Source organism: Oncorhynchus tshawytscha, linkage group LG17 (assembly GCF_018296145.1).
Source record: "Oncorhynchus tshawytscha isolate Ot180627B linkage group LG17, Otsh_v2.0, whole genome shotgun sequence".
In the NCBI taxonomy this organism is placed as follows: Eukaryota; Metazoa; Chordata; class Actinopteri; order Salmoniformes; family Salmonidae; genus Oncorhynchus; species Oncorhynchus tshawytscha.
Window position 1 is genome coordinate 6,233,349 of NC_056445.1, and position 22,394 is coordinate 6,255,742.

At 41.2% G+C, this 22,394-nt stretch overlaps 1 protein-coding gene across 1 annotated transcript in view; it reads left to right on the forward strand.

Annotated features, from left to right (window-relative positions):
• Positions 1–16,262: 16,262 nt before the first annotated feature.
• il17rel (interleukin 17 receptor E-like) overlaps positions 16,263–22,394 on the forward strand; it is a 30,458-nt gene continuing 24,326 nt past the window's right edge. Inside the window, exon 1 of the mRNA XM_024376823.2 lies at positions 16,263–16,577. Coding sequence (XP_024232591.1) covers positions 16,476–16,577 — 102 coding nt within the window. The 5' untranslated portion in view covers positions 16,263–16,475. The remainder of the gene's footprint in view (positions 16,578–22,394) is intronic.

The following is a 22,394-nucleotide window of genomic DNA, read 5'->3' on the forward strand; positions in this document are numbered from 1 at the left end:
TTCCAACCTATCAAGCTGCTGGATTTGGTCGCCAGGGCCACCGCACGAGCACTGAGCTATAGGGTTGACTAACAGTTGAGGGTCAAAGGTATCACTTATCCTGTGGTCTTGAGCATTGTAGACAACGTCTACAACCTGTCAGGGACAACCCCTGGACTTACACACATCGTGGAGTTTCCCAGAGGTGTGTGTTATCATGGGGCAACTTTGGTTTTAGAAATGGGGGGGACATTTATATATCTATATCTTTTTTACATTTTTATAAATGTTTTATCCAGTCGGTTAAACACTTCAAAACACCCTACCTGACCATTCTGAGGGTCTGCATGGTCCTAAAAAACACTGTTGCCTTGTTTGGTATCACATTCAAATTATAAAACTGGAGGGGACAAAAATGCAATTTCTGAATGTTGTCCCCAGTGAAAGTTGCTCCCCTGTGTGTTATTATAATTGGGTCCGCAATATGCCAAAATGCACTAGCTGGCACTAGCTAGCCCTACCTGGTTACTGGCTATAGTCATGCTAGCTAGTAGTAGCTAACAGTGACAAAAATAAAAACATTAATTAACTGTTCTTCTGTGTTTCATGGAAACGCCCAAACATTACACTTGAAATCAAAAATATGTATTTAATGATAGCCTCATGGAGAACCAGGCTTCCCTAATATGGGTAAGCCTGGGGAAGTTCTCAATAGAGGTCGAACCCTGGTAATATGCTGCATTCAAAACAACTGAGAACTCAGATCTTGGAACTTGTAAATCTCTGACTTCCGACTTCAGTGCGTTCAAGACAACAGGGATATCGAAAGAAAACAAGCTCGGACTGGGAACAATCGCTTTCAATGGTCATCCAACTTAGAAATTCTGGCATCTTTCTAGAGCTCCGACTTTCCGACCTTTAGAAATTCTGGCATCTTTCTAGAGCTCCGACTTTCCGACCTTAAGATCACTATTACGCCATGATTTTACCTCATTTGTTTCAGAGTTCCCAGTTGTCTTGAATGCACCAATAGTGCTCACTAGATTAGTATCGTAGGTGCAACAGTGCATGACAATTATTTTTACAGTCTATAGTGAGGATGGCTGGGAAATCGCTGATTACAGTTCTCAGTCGCTTTGGTGCATTTCTTAGATCAAAAGTGCAATTCTTGATACTACTTGCACAAATTCCAAATAATCTAGTCACTTGTGCACATCATTAAAGCAATTTCTTATTCCTTTGAACAAATTGCAATTGATAATGTACATGTGTCAGCTTTTTTCCACATTATCAATTGATCATGTCATGTTGATCAAAATATAGTAGATGGTTCTCTGTTGAATAGTCTTACCCCTCAAAACATCTAGGTATTAGGTCCTTGCATAAGCCATTACATGCAAAATTGTTGAACTATTTGTCAAACTGTCAGGCATAGTTTTACACATTTCTATTAGACCTTTTGAACAAAAACGTGAATTAATGAATCGTGCAGGTGAAATTGACCCTCTCTCATGAAGGAATGGAAAGTGTTAGTTCAACTAACAATCAACCAGTTGTCTAAATTGCTCAAAGGTGCATTTCATGAAGAATCAATTGGCAAGCATATATAGACAGACCACAACACAGAGTTGCAATTTTCCAATAATGGATGGACCAGGAAACAAACAGGTTCAACAGCCAAGAGGAGGAAGAAGAGGAGCACGGATGCGTGGTGGAAGGCAAAACAGAGGAAGAAGCAGAAGAGGACATAGGCGCATATCTGATGACATAAGGGCCACTATTGTAGACCATGTTGTCAATCATGGCCTTACAATGGCTGAGGCGGGTCGAAGGGTGTAGCCGAATATTGGGAGATCAACCGAGTCCTCAATAGTTCAAACGTTTCGAAGAGAGAACAGTGTACAGTGCACTGTTACTGTATATAAGCAGTATACTGTATACTTCCTACAATGCTTCATATTACAGTAGTCCACTTGTATTTCACAGCATAAAGAAATATACTCTATACAGATACATACTGCACCTTACATGCACCCACCTGTATGTTTTACAGTAAAATGTGTGTTCGCGTAGTTTTTGTCTATGTGAAAGTGTGCAATGCATCACTGCATTTCCCCACATAGGACTGCAAGATTACCTCAAACCGGTGGCAGAGGACGCCTTTTCAGGCACTACTTTACAGCAACATTTTATAGTGATACATAGTACAGTAAGCATAAACTGCACACATTTCCATTGCTGTGGAAGGGACATGCAATATATGTACATTTTATGTCACTCTTCCTTACCAAAACAAATTCAACTGTGTGTTCTGGGATATAGCGTATAATGGAGTTGGAATCAAGTGAACCCTCTCACAACATTGTATACGTGGATGAGGCTGGCTTCAACCTGACCAAATGCAGAAGGCGGGGTCGGAATATCATCGGTCACAGAGCTACTGTGGATTTGCCAGGCCAACAGGGAGGAAATATCACCATGTGTGCTGCTATTTCGGAGCATGGTGTCCTAACCCATATCCCCCTTATAGGGCCATACAACACCCAGCATCTACTCAACCTTTTAGAGACTCTCTACAGGGCTCTCATCCCTGATGATGAGAGGGGTCTGTTTAGAGAGGATTTGCCAAAGTATGTGGTCATTTGTGATAATGTGAGTTTCCATCGATCAAACATCATAAGGCAATGGTTTGTGACCCAACCGAGGATGCTCATATAATTCCTCCCACCTTATTCACCATTCCTTAACCCAATTGAGGAGTTATTTTCAGCATGGAGGTGGAAGATGTACGATCGTCAGCCACACAAACAGATGACCCTGCTGGCTGCAATGGATGCAGCATGAGAGGACATCACAGTAGACACCTGCAGAGGATGGATAAGGCATTCCAAAAGATTCTTTCCACGTTGCATTGGAAGGGAAAATATCCGATGTGATGTGGATGAGAATATGTGGGCCGACAGACAGGAACGTCTGGATGTGTAGAGACAGCACAACAGTGCTGCGGGCAAAGTTATGCCTTAGGGGTGGTTTCCTGTGTTTCTTTCTAATTTCGTTTTTTTTCCTTTGTGCCCCTTGGGTTGTCCAGTCTCTTTCAATCAAATACCCACATACAGTAATATGTAAATAGTACTATTGAAATTGATATATGCCATAGAAGTGCAGCCTTGTGCATTTTCAATACAGTAACTGTCATCCAAATTGTAGCCTAAGTTTACATCAGGTAATACTGTCAAAGTAAAAGAGAGCCGCACACTCTAGGAGATCAGATGCAAAAATGTAATTACCAACGTTTCGACAGCCAAGCGCTCTTCATCAGGGTATAATCACAAACACTGCGGGATGACTCGTTTATATAGTGTCAAAAGACATAGGTGTCTGTAATCATGGCCAAGAGTGGCCTAATATCATTGGTTAATAATCAAATATTAAAGTGTCAGACAAAGAACAGCATACAAACAACAAATGGATAGCATACGATCATAGATTAATTTGACTACACAAGTTTACAAACAATTACAATGGCAAAGTCACAGTAATCACAAGAATGGCTTCAGATCAAAGTCTACGTTGAGACCGAAGGGCGCAAGGGTCTTTAAATTGAAGATCCAGGCAGCCTCTCGTTTTAACAATAAATTATCAAGGTCACCCCCTCTCTTAGGGAGGGTGACATGTTCGATGCCAATATAACGCAGAGACGAAATCGAGTGGCCTGCCTCCAAGAAGTGGGCCGCAACTGGATAAGTAAAGTTTTTACACCAAATGGTGCTATGATGCTCTGAGATACGTACTTTTAAATCACGCTTTGTTTTTACCACAAGGACAAGTTAAAGATAAATAACTGCCTTAGTGGAGCACATAATAACACCTGTTATTCAGATCGATTTCCTGTTGTGGGTGTTTGAAGGATCTACATTTATAAGTGCTATTGCATTGAGCACAGCCATTACATTTATAATTTCCATCCAGTAGGGGCGCAAATCTGAGCATCTGAGATTTACTATGCAATCTGATACACGTCAAATCAGTTTTCTTGATCTTCTGATCTTGTGTGAAGATAATGTTCTGTACACTGATCTTTACAGGAAGCCTACTGATCGTAACAGTTTGTTGAGGGCTGATAGTTGTCACCCACTTCCCTTGAAAAATAGTTTGCCCTACAGCCAATTCTGTCGAATCAAAAGAATTTGCAAAAAACAGTCCGATTTCGACAGAAATATGGCTGAGACGCAAAGAAAGTTCAAGGAGAGGGGCTACAAGAATGATCAGATTAATATTGCCATTGAAAAAAATTCTAAACAAAACGAGAAGGACCTTTTTCAAGGTCAGTCTCGCAAAAAGACGCATTCTTGCGTTCTAACTACCCGCTATTCAAAGTGCTCTGCACAAATTAAGGGAATTGTTCACAAACGTTGGCACATCCTAAAATCCCATGATAGTCTCGGTAATGTGTTTTCAGACCTTCCCTTGGTCGTATTCTCGCGGGGCAGAAATCTCAGAGACCAATTGGTAAACTCTGATTTACCACCCCAAGATATTCCTGAATATTCCTGTCTATTTACGCCCCTACTGGATGGAAATTATAAATATAATGGCTGTGCTCAATGCAATGGCACTTATAAATGTAGATCCTTCAAACACCCACAAACAGGGAAACAGATCCCAATAAAAGGTGTTATTACGTGCTAAACTAAGGCAGTTATTTATCTTATAACTTGTCCTTGTGGTAAAAATTATGTAGATAAAACAAAGTGCGAATTAAAAGTACGTATCTCAGAGCATCGTAGCACCATTTGGTGTAAAAACTTTACTTATCCAGTTGCGGCCCACTTCTTGGAGGCGGGCCACTCGATTTAGTTTCTGCGTTATATTGGCATCGAACATGTCACCCTCCCTAGGAGAGGGGGTGACCTTGATAATGTATTGTTAAAACGAGAGGCTGCCTGGATCTTCAATTTAAAGACCCTTGCGCCCTTCGGTCTCAACGTAGACTTTGATCTGAAGCCATTCTTATGATTATTGTGACTTTGCCATTGTAATTGTTTGTAAACTTGTGTAGTCAAATTAATCTATGATCATATGCTATCCATTTGTTGTTTGTATGCTGTTCTTTGTCTGACACTTTAATATTTGATTATTAACCAATGATATTAGGCCACTCTTGGCCATGAATACAGACACCTGTGTCTTTTGACACTATATAAATGAGTCATCCCGCAGTGTTTGTGATTATACCCTGATGAAGACAGCTTGGCTGTCGAAACGTTGGTAATTACATTTTTGCATCTGAGCTCCTAGAGTGTGCGGCTCTTTTATTTTCAAGTTTCTACTCCGCTAGCCAGCACCTCAAACACAAAGACAGGAACAATCACCCACAAACACACAGTGAAACCCAGGCTACCTAAATATGGTTCCCAATCAGAGACAATGACTAACACCTGCCTCTGATTGAGAACCATATCAGGCCAGGCCAGACATAGAAATAGACAAACTAGACATGAAACATAGAATGCCCACTCAGCTCACACCCTGACCAACCAAAACATAGAAATATACAAAGTAAACTATGGTCAGGGTGTGACAGTTATATTATTTTGATTGTCGAGTCAAAAATGGATAAACAGAAAACAGCTCATTTTCTTTTTTTGTTTCTGAATTTGAAAAATGAAAATCGGATAGGACTTGTTTTCTCATTTATATTGTTGAAATTGGTTGGACATGGAATAATGAAAAACAAATAACAACAATATTAATTCCATTTTTTATTTTTGTTTTTCTATTTGTTCACACCTGGAAGTACACCCCCCTCATAGAATATTCACGGGGCTTAGGGTGTGTGTTTACAGTCTGGGTTGGCAGCACAATGAAATGATTAAACTGTGTGAGTGTGACAGGAAGATACAAATACTTATGTTAGCTAAGATGCAGAACTTAAGATTAAGTTAGCATGCCAATATAACAAACTCAACAACAGCTGATCAAAGTTGGTGTCATGGATCCCTCTGGAACCTTCATTGTGCACACCCGGCCCCTAATTCCCACTGATTAGTATGTTATATCTGTGCTCTGTTCCCTCTGTCTTTGTCGGTTATTGTTCCCATGTCTGTTGGTGGTGTGAGTACATATATGTTGGTGCAGCTGTTATGATGCGTGATATATATTGTGTATTATGGGTATCATCCCGTGGCGTTCAACAAGGTTTACCCTCGCTCTTTTGTTTGGGTACAGCCCAGTGTTTTTGTATACATGTTTGTTTTGGGTGTATTAAAAACCCCTATTGTGTATTCCTGCGTCTGTCTCCAAAATTCTTTACACCAGCGTGACAGTTGGCTTGCTCTAGCTAGCAGGTTGCTAGCTAGCCCCACCTGGTTACTGACTATAGACATGCTAGCTAGTAATAGCTAGTGGAAGTGAGTTAGTCCCTCAACATGCTACAAGATGAAGCTGCCCGGCCAGATCTACCTGCTGCAGAAAGGCCAGATTTCTCCTTTATTTAATTTAGCTCTATCTTCTGTCAGCTGCTGGTGTTTATTGACCGAATAATAATGAACAGCAGATATTACAAATGGTTACCTATCTGGCACTTTGCTTTGCTAACTTAGCTATTGCTTACACATACAACAATATCCAATCAAGCAATAGTCAGAGCTGATCTGTGCGTGTGTGTTTGTGGGGTGAGAGAGTTCTGAATGTTCCCGCAGCAGAAAATCACAGTATGGCATCTCATGTGATCATCATGAACTTCACGTAATTACATCAGCCAATACAATAAGTTAAAATAAGCCCTTTTATTGGTATGTGTATACATCACCTACATCCTTTCCTGCTCACTGAAAGGCAGACATAGGCTATACTCTTCAGTTGTGAATACAACTATTGTTTCAACAATACCAAACATTAGGAAAACCTCAGAACAGCCTCAATTCATGGCACATGGACTCTACAAGGTGTCAAAATAGTTCCGCACGGATGCTGGCCCATGTTGACACCAATGCTTCCCACAGTTGTGTCTAGTTGGCTGGATGTGATTCTAGGGAGTTTTTCCTAGCCACCGTGCTTCTACACCTGCATTGCTTGCTGTTTGGGGTTTTAGGCTGGGTTTCTGTACAGCACTTTGAGATATCAGCTGATGTACGAAGGGCTATATAAATACATTTGATTTGATTTGATTTGATTTGATGTCCATTCTGACCATTCTTGATACACATGAGATACTTAAGCATAAGAATCCTTGCAGCGTTGCTGTTCCTGACACAAACTGGTGCCCCTGGCACCTACTACCATACCCTGTTCAAAGGCACTTAAATGTTTTTTTCTTGCCCATTCACCCTCTGAATGGCACAAATACACAATCCATGTCTCAAGACTTAAAAAAACACTATTTAACCTGTCTCCGGTCCTTCATCTACACTGATTGAAGTACATTTAACAAGTGACATCAATCTAGGATCATAGCTTTGACCTGGATTCACCTGGTCAGTCTATTTCATGGAAAGAGCATGTGTTCCTAATGTTTTGTATACTCAGTGTATACAGGTGTCGGATCGTAATTTGATCACCCTGTTGCAGGAAATTGAGACACAGACCATTTAATGGGAGACTTTGTGAATACACACAGATCTTTCTTGAATTGTATGTGTGTAAGTAAGTGGGGACGTGGAAAAAGAGTGTACTGGAGGAGTGTGGGGTATCCTGTCTGGTCATTTGTTCGTGGGCTGTAGCCTCAAGCCTGATATGCATAATAATACAGCCAGTGTCACATTTTTGATACTTCATTCAAAGTGCTTTACCTTAAAATGCGCAAACAGGCTTAAAAACAGGAAGTGCTAACTGGTGGATGGTGACTGCATTTTGCCTGTAGTAAATAGATGTGTAAAGACAAAGTAATATCATGAAATCTAATTTAGCATTCGCTTGTAAACGTAGAAAATATTTTATTTTATTTTGGATCACAGGATATATGCAGCAATTTCATTCACTTGTATTACTTATCAAGAGAAGGAAGGGAGGTAGGAGGAAAGGGAGTTTCTTCAACCAATCCCATCTACACCCATCTATCCACTCTTATGGGTGTTTTCTGTTAAGTGGCTAAAATAGCACTAAAGGAAGTAAGCAAAGGCACTATGTGTAATCCTGGGATTAAGTATACTTATTGGTATAATTCTATAATGGCCCGTAGTAATATTATAGTCCAATAATGGCATGTAGCAATCTTATAATTGCTTGGAGTAATCTGCACTTATTACTTTCTGGAAATAATGTATAGGCTCGCCACTAATATAATTGATCCAAGGACCTAGAGGGGAGGGGAAACCCCGCCTAGAGGAAATAACTTAGATTTGGAAACAATGGTGGAGTAAAGCCAAGGTGATATGGTTATTAGCATAAAGTGGAGGGACTATGAAACTTGAATAAGCATGAAACTGTATAAAAGGACTGAGACTGAGTCCGGCAGTTGGTCTATGGGCCAGCTCGGCTTGTTACCTTGTAATAAAGTCTATTTGAATTCACAAGTTCCGGTATCAGAGAAATATGATTGAGTGAATATTTCCATGACACTCTCTCCCCCCACACCCACATCCCTCTATCTGTCAACGGTCAGGAAAAATCACACTTGAACATTGAATTGAACTGATTTAATCAAAGGGCAGTTGAACAAGAGTGAGCAAAGTTTAGTATGAGGGGGATAAAGTAGTTGACTTGGCAGCCTGTCAGCATGGGATCGGTGCCAACAGAAAAACAACTCCCCTGATGTATCCTGGAGAGAAAGAGAGAGTGAGCTAAAACCACACGACATGAGAGAAATGGAGAGACACTTTGAGAGCATCATGCTTAACAGGAAGTGTAAATTGGGGTATTTCTTTGAAGGGTGGGGAAGGAGAGGAGGGTCTCAGCTGAAGTCCAAGAATAGTGATATATTTAAAGTGGAAATTTCAGCCTTTTTAAATCTTGAATACAGTACAAGTTTGCATTTCCTGCTGTGCAGGACATTTCCTGCAACAACAGGGTGATCCTACACCTGTATACATTCAGAGAAGTAGGCCAATTATCACAGCAATAGTCGTGTTCACAACTGAAGGGTATAGCCTACATCTGCCTTCAGTGAGTAGGAAAAGACGTTGGTTTAGTATACCCATACCAATTAAAAGTGTTATTTTAACTTACTGTATTGGCTGCTGACTACATGACATTCATGATGATCAGCTCAGATGCCATACTGTGCTTTTCTCCTGCGGGAACATTCAGAATACACACACACGCACACACACACACACACACACACACACACACACACACACACACACACACACACACACACACACACACACACACACACACACACACACACACACACACACACACACACACACACACACGCACACACACACACATAATTGAACTTGATTGATGAATTAAGGTAACTAATTATTAAAGAACTCCCCTCACCTCTCCCCTCACCCCTCCCCTCACCTGGTTGTCTAGGTCTTAATTGTCTAGGTCTTAATAGTGCAGACACTAAGCCCTCCACGGTATGAGTTTGACACCCCTGGTCTATAGCTTGACTGGATGTTGTTGTATGTGTAAGCAATTGCTAAGTTAGCTATGCAAACTTCCAGATATGTAACCATTTACAGTAACGGTGGTTCATTATTTCTCAGTCAATTCACACCATCAGCCGACAGAAGATCTAGCTAAGTATTCTACATAAAGTGATGGAGAAATCTTACCTTTCTGCAGCAGGTAGCTCTAGTCGGGTAGCTTCATCAAGTCCATATGTTATGGATTTGATGTTTAACTTTAAGAAGCTAGGATTTAAAGTTGTCTTTTCTTATGGAAACAGATAGTGCCTTTCTCTAAGCAGTAGGAAGCAGATTATTCAGTGAACCTTTATCTGTTCTTGATTATGGTGATATTATTTATCAAAGTGCTTCTGATGCTCCTCTTAAACCTTTGGATGCCATCTACCATCGTGCCCTTCATTTTGTTACAGGAGACACTTTTGATATTCATCACTGCATCTTGTATCGAAAGGTTGGCTGGACTTCGCTAAAGACCCATAGAGCTCTATATTACTCCTTTTATGTTTACAAGGCCCTACTTCATAAACTTCCATCTTATCTAACTTTGCTGTTGAAGTATAGACACCTGAGTTGCCTAACCCGTTAACGGGATTGGTTAACTCTTGAGTTTCCTAGGGTCTCCACTAAGCTAGGTAAATCTGCTTTTAGTTTTAATGCACCGTATTGCTGGAACAAAATTCTAAATATATTTCATCTTGATATTCTGGTGCCCCTCGGGCAATTTAAAGTATTAATGGGTGACTTATTTGTGGAAGAATGTAACTGTTTTTCTGGGTGATTTGGGATGTATTATTTGTGCTTCCCATGACTGTGTTTTTGTATTTTAATGTGTGTATATATTTACTGTAAGTCACAGGAGGCTGGTGGCACCTTAATTGGAGAGAACAGGCTCGTGGTAACAGCTGGAGAGGAATTGGTGGAATGTTTTCAAATACTTCAAACACATGGTTCCATGTGTTTGATGTCCTTTCATTATTTATGAGCTGTCCTTCCCTCAGCAGCCTTCACTGCTGTACAACATTTACAACATTAACAATGTCTACACTGTATTTCTGATCAATTTAATGTTTTTTTAAATGGACAAAAAAAAGGTACTTTTCTTTCAAAAGCAAGGACATTTGTGTGACCCCAAACTTTTTATTATATTTTTTGCATTGTTGTCAAACTGATATTTGACACTTATTAATGCCAAAATAATATGCAAAATGGTGAGGCTTTTTTCCTAAACAGGTGGGGCTCAAAACAGCCTTTGCCCCACCTGCTCTGAATGACAGGTTGATGCTGACCAACATACTGTACCTCTTACTGTACCTTTCTAGAAACACAATGTAATACACAGTCATATCCAGTAGATGGAGTCATTACACAGAGAGATAAGACTAATTAATTATATGAGATCATAAAACAAGGACCTGTCTGACAACCTCTTATCTGTCTCTCTTCGCAACATCATTACATGCTATTAATTACGTCACTTACATGCTATTGACAAATTTAGGGCAAGGGTTGCTTTGCAGAGAGACTTCCGGGATTGAAACATACTCTGTTTCACGGAAACATGGCTCTCTGGGGACATGCTGTTGGAGTCGATACAGCCACCGGGATTCTTTGTTCGTCGCACCGACAGGAATAAACATCTGTCTGGGAAGAAGAAGGGCGGGCTGTATGTTTCATGAGTAATGGCTCATGGTGTAATTGTAACAACATACAGGAACTCAAGTCCTTCTGTTCACCTGACCTAGAATTCCTTACAATCAAATGCAGACCGTATTATCTTCCAAGATAATTCTTGTCGGTTATTGTCACAGCCGTGTATATCTCCCCTCAAGCTGATACCACAACGACCCTCAAGGAACTACACTGGACTTTATGAAAACTGGAAACCATATATCCTGAGGCTGCATTTATTGTAGCTGGGGATTTTAACAATGCAGATTCGAGAACAAAGCTACTTAAATTCTATTAGCATATTAATTGTAGTACCTGGGCTGGCAAAACACTGGATCACTGCTACTCTAACTTTCACAATGCATACAAGGCCCTCCCCGCCCTCCATTCGGCAAATCTGACCACTACTCTATTTTGCTTCTCCACTCCTATAGGCAGAAACTCAAACAGGATGTACCAGTGACAATAACCATTCAACGCTGGTCTGACCAATCGGAATCCATGCTTCAAAATTGTTTTGATCATTCGGACTGGGAAATGTTCAGGGTAGCCTCAGAGAATAATATAGATTTATATGCTGATTCGGTGAGTGAGTTGATAAGGATGTGCATAGGAAATGTTGTACGCACTGTGACTATTAAAACCTACCCTAACCAGAAACCGTGGATATATGGCAGTATTTGCGCAAAACTGAAAGCGTGAACCAATGTAGTTATTCCCTCCGCAAGGCAATCAAACAAGCGAAATGTCAGTACATGGAGAAGGTGGAGTCGCAATTCAATGGCTCAGACACAAGACGTATGGTGGCAGGTTCTACAGACAATCACAGTCTACAAAAAGAAAATCAGTCACAGACTCCGACGTCTTGCTTCGAGACAAACTAAACACCACCTTGCCCGCTTTGAGGATAGCACTGTGCCACCGACGCGGCCCACTACCAAGGACTGTGGGCTCTCCTCCTTCCTGGCCGTCGTGAGTAAGACATTTAAACGTGTTTACTCTCGCAAGGTTGCAGGCCCAGGCGGCATCCCTAGCCGCATCCTCAGAGCATGCGCAGACCAGCTGGCTGGTGTGTTTACGGACATATTTAATCTCTCCCTATCCCGGTCTTCTGTCCCTACATGCTTCAAAATGGCCACCGTTGTTCTTGTACCTATGAAGGCAAAGGTAACTGAACTGAATGACTATCGCCCCGTAGCACTCACCTCTGTCATCATGAGGTGCTTTGAGAGACTAGTGAAGGATCATATCACTTCCACCTTACCTGTCACACTAGACACACCGCAATTTGCATACCGCCCCAATAGGTCCACAGATGATGCAATCGCCATCACACTGCCCTATCCCATCTGGACAAGAGGAATACCTACATAAGAAAGCTGTTTATTGACTACAGCTCAGTGTTCAACACCATAGTACACTGCAACCTCATCATCAAGCTTGAGGCCCTGGGTCTCAACCCTGCCCTGAGCGATTAGGTCCTGGACCTCCTGACAGGCCGCCCCCAGGTGGTGAAGGTAGGAAACAACATCCCCACTTTGCTGATCCTCAACATTGGGGCCCCACAAGGGTGCATGCTCAGCCCCCTCCTGTACTCCCTGTTCACCCTTGACTGCGTGGCCATGCACACCTCCAACTCGATCATCAAGTTTGCAGACGACACAACAGTAGTAGGCTTGATCACCAACAATGACGAGACAGCCTATAGCGAGGAGGTGAGGTCACTCAGAGTGTGGTGTCAGGAACACAACCACTCACTCATTGTCAACAAAACAAAGAAGATGATCGTGGACTTCAGGAAACAGGAGAGGGAGAGGGATCCACATCGTCGGGACAGCAGTGGAGAAGGTGGAAAGATTTAAGTTCCTCAGCATCATGGACATCATGGACAAACTGAAATGGTCCACCCACACAGACAGTGTGGTGAAGAAGGCGCAACAGGAGGCTGTTCAACCTCAGGAGGCTTAAAATCCTCACAAACCTTTACAGACGCACAATTGAGAGCATCCTGTCGGGCTGTGTCACCGCCTGGTATGGAAACTGCACCGCCCACAACCGCAGGGCTCTCCAGAGAGTAGTGCGGTCTGCACAACGCATCACCGTGGGCAAACTACCTGCCCTACAGGACAGCTACAGCACTCAATGTCACAGGAAGGCCAAAAAGATCATCAAGGACAACAACCACCTCAGCCACTGCCTGTTCACCCCACTACAATCCAGAAGGCAAGGTCAGTACAGGTGCATCAAAGCTGGGACAGAGCGATAGAAGCTATTTTTTAATCTCAAGGCCATCAAACTGTTAAACAGCCATCACTAACAGAGAGAGGCTGCTGCCTACATACAGACTTGAAATCATTGCCCACTCTAACAAATTGATCACTTGTCACTTTATTTAATGCCACTTTAATAAAAAAATTGTCAAAAACTCCAGCCACCCTAGTCATAGACTGTTCTCTCTGCTACCCCATGGCAAGCGGCTTCTTAACAGCTTCTACCCCCAAACCATAAGACTCCTGAACAGCTAATCAAAGGGCTACGCAGACCATTCTTTTACGCTGCTGCTACTCTCTGTTTATAATCTATACATAGTCACTCTAACTCTACCCAAATGTACATATTACCTCAATTACCTCGACCTACCGGTGCCCCCGCATATTGACTCTGTACTGGTACTACCTGCGTATAGCCTCGCTTGTTATTTTACTGCTGCGGTTTAATTATTTGTTACTTTTATTTTCTATTTTCTACTTATTTATTTTCTTTTTTTCGGAAAGTCTTAAATCATTGTTGGTTAAGGGCTTGTAAGTGAGCATTTGACTGTAAGGTCATAGGTCGAATACCTGTTGTATTCGGCGCAGGTGACAAATCAAATTTTATTTGATTTGTATTTCATACCATCTATTGCATCTTGCCTATGCCGCTCTGTCATTGCTCATTCATATATTTATATGTACATATTCCTATTCCATCCCTTTACTTAGATTTGTGTGTATTAGGTAGTTGTTGTGGAATTGTTAGATTACTTGTTGATATTGCTGCACTGTCGGAACTAGAAGCACAAGCATTTCACTACCTTCGCAATAACACCTGCTAACCATGTGTACGTGACCAATAAAATTTGATTTGATTTTAAGGCTAGAGAAGAACATCAACTTCCAGTAATATATTGCTCCTGGGTACACGGGGATAGCCCATACAACTACACCTGTGAGGACATGTCAACATCTTGTCTCTTTTCCAAGCATCAGAAACATGGGATTTCCTTCAGAAGTTCAAAGAGGGTCCCTTCTTTCTTTTTCTCTTTCGCTTTCGGGTTTTTCCTTCTTTTTTTCCATTTTTAACTGTATGGCTGCACTAAAACTATGCTACAGATGTTTGAATATAGTCCGGGTGCATCTTCTGCAGGTATTTTGAGATGTTTTCATTTCTGTCAGCAGCTGCCATGGGGGCTTTATGGTTGAATAAAGAAAATGCGTCATTCTCACCATGGCTACAGGCACACATCGACATGTTGTTTATTGAAAAATGCTCCTTTTTTAAAATGGTTTGATTGTGAATGCGCTATGAGAACATTTGTATGACTGCAATCACTGTCTGAGATAAACAGGGGAACATGTCTCTGTTTCCTTTTCCAGTTTATCTCATCAAAGCCTTCCATGACGATGAAACTTCAGATGTGAATCAATGGTAGCCAGAGCCATATATCTCTGTATATGGTTCTGATTGATGGTGGCATTTCAATAATGGAAGATCATTGGTTTACTCTTTAGAAACTTCAGTTTTTCAGTGGTCTTTCCTGTCAAGTTACACACAGCAACCAATACAGTCCTGTGTACTAGGACCATCTTTTCCTCTCTTTTCTTTAATACATGTTTACATTAAATTTAGCCCCTTTTCTCCCCAATTGGTAGTTATGGTCTTGTCCCATCACTGCAACTCCCGTATGGAGTTGGGCCAATTTTGCACCACTTCATGGGTCTCCCGGTCTCGACCAGCTACGACCCAGCCCAGGATCGAACCAGGGTCTGCAGTGACGCCTCAAGCACTGCGATGCAGTGCGTTAGACAGCTGCGCCACTCGGGAGGACCTTTTCGTGCTATTTTCTATAAACGTGGTCTATACTAAACCTACAGTTAAAACAGATGTCTCAGGATGTAACAGGCATTTTCCTCTATGATACAAACATTTGTTGTGAAATGGCAAAATGGCACTGCAGACAATCTATCGTGGACAGAATACGTAAACGTAAAAGGTACAAATTACGCAAAATTTTAGTTCTGGGTTAACTGAGATTACTGTGGACATAGCAACATTGATACAGTGCAGTGTCGGTACTGTATGTGTACTGTAAGGATGTTTCCACACTCCACAGATCACTTCCTTCACAAACATGACAAATTCCTCACGTGCAGATTATGTCTATTCATAATCTGCATAATCTGCACCTGTCTATTCATAACGGCAATGCATAAACATTACATTTCATGGACAAATTACAATCTATATTTTTGTTGTATGATGAGTTACTGTATGTTTGATTTTCTTACAATAGCAATACTGTAACATATTTTGGACTAAGTACACATAGCAGTACTAATACTAGCTACTGCATGTAGCCCATAAAATATCTGACTCTAAAGGAAATACTTTCTTTAGGAACCCGAAGGAAATAATTCTGCTGACAGAAAAAAAAGACTAAAAGCTGCCCCACCTTGATACATTGCACAATATTGTCTTAAGCTCTCGCCAATATACCTGGGCAATGCCTAGAGTGTCTTGAAATGTTTATAAGAAAACAGATTTCAAACAATTAAGTGGTTAAGAATAACTGAAAGAGAGACAGAGAGAGCGATATATATATATATATATATATATATATATATATATATATATATATATATATATATAGAGAGAGAGAGAGAGAGAGAGAGAGAGAGAGAGAGAGGGAGAGGGATAGGGAGAGAGCCTTGTGGGCAGGCTCTAGATTTCCCTCTATTTAAAATGCAATCATTGCCCTACTTGTCATCTGTGGGGCTTTTGTCTCTCTTGTCTGTGAACCATCTACTACACTACAACCATCCCTTACTGGAACAGGCACAGTGACAGACAGGGTTAGCTACAGACCAGCCGCCTGCCTCACACAGCTAGAGTACAATACCAAACCAGCATACCTGAAAGAAGACATCTCCCAACCAAACTTTGAACAGACTTCAGCACTATAGTGAGGTCGCAGGACTGGGAGTGAAGATGATTTTAACTACTATATTGATGGTGTCTCTCTATGGGCTCTCTCTGGCCCAAGGGGAAGGAATGGAGAGGATCCAGGAATGTAAAACCAGATGCTCCAAGGTAGGAAATCACCCTTCCTGTATGTTTCTGAGGAAACACTGTTTCTGTTTCAAACACTTCTCAAGTGTCTTTCACTTTGAATACTACTGCTAATATGATTACTATTGCTTCTAAAAACTGACTATAGCTTAACTACAAACAGAGCATACTGTACTGTTAACAATAATCAGAAGTGAGAGTAGTGTTTGTCATACCATGACCAATAGGTTGTAGTATCAGTGTATCATATTTTCCCTCTTGCACGTAATAGAACCTTGATATCATATTCCCCATATATTCTGAGCTACCATGGCAACCAAACAAAGTAAAGGATTATTATGATTCTGTAGAGTTGCTACACCATTAGAGTTCATCACTTCATTTGGCAGTGGCTCTGACTATACTCTGACTGAACTTTTACATTTAATACAGTGAAACACAGTGGCTGAGTGTAGGACATGAAGAGTTATCACTTAGGTGTGTTGACCATTTGAAACTTCAATATTGTGATGTAGTTTAACGATTACAAAACGACCCTATATCACGCACTGGATAGATTCTTAACTGGTGGTTGGAGACCCAAATTGGGTCGTGGGAGGCTTTGAAAGGGTAGCTGTGTTATTTAAAATCTTGATATAATATATTTATATGAAATATATACTCCATTCTGAACTTTAATGACTAATCCCAGAATCAGATATAAAGTGTGTAAAATTATTTTTTAAAGTATTTAACTTTGAAAAATCACATGCAGTATTTTAAGAGCTACAAAATGTAGGATCTTAATTTGATCCCTCTTCTGTTGCTGAGAACTTTCCATGAAATGCAGACTTGTACTGTATTCAAGGTTTAAAAAGGCTCCTAAATTTCAGAATTTCCACTTTAAAATGTCAGACTGGTTTTGCCCAAACGAAAAATGTATCAACCGCTACAAAAAATGTCCATGAATTACAATCCATATAATAATGGAAAGTTCCTGCTGCAGGACTATTTTCCTGCTGTACTGTAGCTGTAAACTGGATCAAATTAAGATCCTACATCTGTATTAGCACCACTAGCAAATTTGGTTGATTTTGTGATCCCAACATTCATCATCAAGAATATGAGCTATAAAATAGTTATTTCTGGTTGCTTGTCAATGTTATCTGGCTAACTCATTGATCCTGCTTTGTAGTGTACTCCTCTGTTAGCCTTGATACTTTCTGCCTGTGTTCGCATCAGAGGCTGATGGGAGGAGCTATAGGAGGACAGGCTCATTGTAATGGCTTGAATGGAATAAATGAAACACATCAAACATATGGAAATCACATTTGACTCCGTTCCATTAATTCCATTCCATCTGTTACAATGAGCCCCTCCTCCTATATCCCCTCCCACCAGCCTCCTCTGGATCCATTAAGCTATTAAAAAATATTGAAAACAATAATCCGATTGAATTTGGTCAGCTACCTTCAGACTAGTCTCGGAGCGAAACAACTGACATGTATGTGACATGTATGTCACATGTATGTCACATGTATGTGTTCGTGAGAGACTCACCTTTCAATAGAGGGGTCATATTAGTGTGTAGCCCAAACTGTTCGGACGCATGTATGTCACATGTATGTCACATGTATGTGTTCGTGAGAGACTCACCTTTCAATAGAGGGGTTATATTAGTGTGTAGCCCAAACTGTTCGGACGCTACAGACAGAAGTATGCAGATAGGCTGTACGGACTTCAGACGAGTCCCGTGATGCTTGTGAGAGTTGTAGAACAAAACTGAGAACACCATCGTGTTCGTGAGAGTCTCATCGTTCCATAGAGGGGTATTTCCATTCGGATGCTACAGACGTTTTCGTGAGAAGACCGCGTTTCATGGTCTGAAAAACACCACTTTAGCTCTGCCAACTTTCACAGCAGATGCTGGTCTCTGAGCATTTCGTATTATTATATTATGTAAATCTGAGCGACCTCATTTAGTATGATATGTTACATTTCAAATGTTATGTATTAATTAGCAAATGTCCATCAACCATTTTGTATTATATGTTACGAATTGCAATTTGCAAAATGTACAATACTTTCTAATTAGCAAAAGTTCCATATGTTACTCATTTGAAAAACGTATGATATGTTACAAATTCTAGCGAGATGGATAAAGTTAGCTAGTTGGCTCACGTTACCTAGGCTAGGGTTGAGGGTTAGGGGTTAGAGTTTAGAAGTTTGGTTAAAGGGTTAGGGGAAGGGTTAGCTAACATGCTATGTAAATTCAGCAAAAAATAAACGTCCTCTCACTGTCAACTGTGTTTATTTTCAGTAAACTTAACATGTGTAAATATTTGTATGAACATAACAAGATTCAACAACTGAGACATAAACTGAACAAGTTCCACAGACATGTGACTAACAGAAATGGAATAATGTGTCCCTGAAAAAAGGAGGGGTCAAAATCAAAAGTAACAGTCAGTATCTGGTGGGGCCACCAGCTGCATTAAGTACTGCAGTGAATCTCCTCCTCGTGGACTGCACCAGATTTGCCAGTTCTTGCTGTGAGATGTTACCCCACTCCTCCACCAAGACACCTGCAAGTTCCCAGACATTTCTGGGGGGGATGGCCCTAGCCCTCACCCTCCGATCCAACAGGTCCCAGACGTGCTTAATGGGATTGAGATCCGGGCTCTTCGCTGGCCATGGCAGAACACTGACATTCCTGTCTTGCAGGAGATCACACACAGAACGAGCAGTATGGCTGGTGGCATTGTCATGCTGGAGGGTCATGTCAGGATGAGCCTGCAAGAAGGGTACCACATGAGGGAGGAGGATGTCTTCCCTCTAACGCACAGCGTTGAGATTGCCTGCAATGACAACAAGCTCACTCAGATGCTGTGACACACCACCCCCCAGACCATGATGGCCACTCCACCTCCAAATTGATCCCACTCCAGAGTACAGGCCTCGGTGTAACGTTCATTCCTTCGACGATAAACGCGAATCCGAGACAAAATCGCGACTCGTCAGTGTAGGGCGCTTTTTGCCAGTCCAGTCTGGTCCAGCGACGAGGGGTTTGTGCCCATAGGTGACGTTGTTGCCGGTGATGTCTGGTGAGGACCTGCCTTACAACAGGCCTACAAGCCCTCAGTCCAGCCTCTCTCAGCCTATTGCGGTTTGTCTGAGCACTGATGGAGGGATTGTGCATTATTGGTGTAACTCGGGCAGTTGTTGATGCCATCCTGTACCTGTCCCACAGGTGTTGTGTTCGGATGTACAGATCCTGTCCAGGTGTTCTTACATGTGGTCTGCCACTGCGAGGACAATCAGCTGTCCGGTCCTGTCTCCCTGTAGCACTGTCTTAGGCATCTCACAGTACGGACATTGCAATTTATTGCCCTGGCCACATCTGCAGTCCTCATGCCTCCTTGCATAATGCCTAAGGCACATTCACGCAGATGAGCAGGGACCCTGGGCATCTTTCTTTTGGTGTTCTTCAGAGTCAGTAGAAAGGCCTCTTTAGTGTCTTAAGTTTTCATAACTGTGACCTTCATTGCCTACCATCTGTAAGCTGTTAGTGTCTTAACGACCGTTCCACAGGTGCATGTTCATTAATTTTAATTAATTAATTAATGTTTATGGTTCATTGTACAAGCATGGGAAACAGTGTTTAAACCCTTTACAATGAAGATCTTTGAAGTTATTTGGATTTTTACAAATTATCTTTGAAAAACAGGGTCCTGAAAAAGGGATGTTTCTTTTTTTGCTGAGTTTAGTTGCAATGTAGCTAACAAGTAGTAAGTAGTTGCAAAGTTGCTAATGACCTAAAAGGCAAAAGTTATCTGTGATCAGATTTGAACTCACGATCTTTGTGTTGCTAGATGTTCCCATTATCCACACACCCATCCATCCTACTTTCATTTTTGCCTTAAGTAACCACCTGTCTTATGTAACCATACCAAATGTAACATATCATACTAATTTGAGTGTCCCGGATTTTACGTCTAGTTTATGAGACCAGGCTATTGGCAGGGGTTATAGATTGAGATGCAGCCCATGCAAAAAAAACATATCTGTAGCTTAAACTGACCGATTTTGATGGGGATTTTTTATTATTATTAAGCACGTTCCAGGTCGCACGCACCAAAACATTAGAGTGCACCTGGAGTGACACAGGAAAATAACAGGGCTACTTCATAATTTCTCAAAAGAAAAACATCAACCAATTTCTAAAGACTGTTGACATCTAGTGGAAGCTATAGGAACTGCAAGCATATTTCTATTAAAACGGGCTTGCCATAGAAAAGTTATGGAAAACAGATTAACCTCAAGAAATGTTTTCCCTGGATGGATTGTGCTCGGGGTTTCGCTTGCCAAATCATTTCTGTTATACTCACAGACTTTATTCAAACAGTTTTAGAAACTTCAGAGTGTTCCCTATCCAAATCTACTAATACTATGCATATCCTAGCTTCTGGGCCTGAGTAGCAGGCAGTTTACTTTGGGCATACTTTTCATCTGGACGTGAAAATACCGCCCCCTATCCCAGAGAGGCTAAGCACACAGCCAAAACAACGCAGGAGTGGCTTCGGGACAAGTTTGTGAATGTCCTGCCAAGTTTCTGAATGCCCCCGCCAGAGCACGGACTTGAAACCGATCGAACATCTCTGGAAAGACTTGAAAAAAGCTGTGCAGCAACGCTTCCCATCCACCCTGACAGAGGTTGAGATTATATGCAGAGAAGAATGGGAGAAACTCCCCAAATACAGGTGTGTCAAGGTGTGTATGACGCTAGAAATGCAGTGATGAAATCCGATGGGATTCCTAATCAGACACGTTTGTTCTACATGTGGTGTGGATTTCAAAAAGACAAGAGTTTTCTTTTAGATGCTCATCTATCTAGAATGAGAAACCCATTTTATTTAGATCAGATGGGTGTGTTGTAACTGTTGCCAAATAATGACATTAACATATATTGCTAAGAATGTGAGAGTAGGATGACTCCCCTGACTTCAATGTATTTTTCTTTCTAGACAGACCGCAATTTCTGATACCATGATGCATTCTGATCAACTGGCTTGTTCTTGTGTCAGGAAACTAAATACCACATTTATCAGATAATATACTGTACCTTGCCAATACAACAGATCAAAGACTTTAAAACCAAATTCCTATTTACTGCACTTTGTCTTTGTAGGGCAGAATAGAGAAATTGTTGGAAATAAGTCAAAGATGAGAGAACAGTCAAATGAACTGATAACTGACAGGCATGGTGGAGTAAAAAAGATCTGAATGGTGTGAACTGATAAGTTGTGAGTTCAAATCCCAGGTGAGGACATGTTGAATAATAATGACTGTAGAAATGAACATGCACAATGTAATCATGTTTGTCAAATATGTAAGTGAAAAGCATTGTGTGTGTCAGTATCCATAACCTTGCCAACAGACAAAAAAGATCAGTGGTTCACCAATCAGGGCCTTGATGGGCTTGGCAACAGCAACAATGTGTAATTACATTTTTCGGGGAGAGAACTTTTCTTTGGGACAATCAGGCGATGTCCTGACAACTGATCCACAAATGTTCCTGCAATATTCTCCTAACCCTTAGAAAACTGGACGCAAATGTTCTTGAAACTTCCCATGAAACGCGTCTAGAACGTTGTTGTATATTCTGAGAACATTATAACCACATTCTAGATATGTTCTGTTTGAGGGAATGTTCACACAAACATGCTGAAAAAGGTTCTCAGAAGGTTTTTGCTTACATAATGTAGCCCTAACTAATGGAAAACTGGACAAACAAACATTAGGGGAACATTACTGGTAATGTTACAAAAATGTACTCTCTCCCTAGAATTGTTAGCCGGA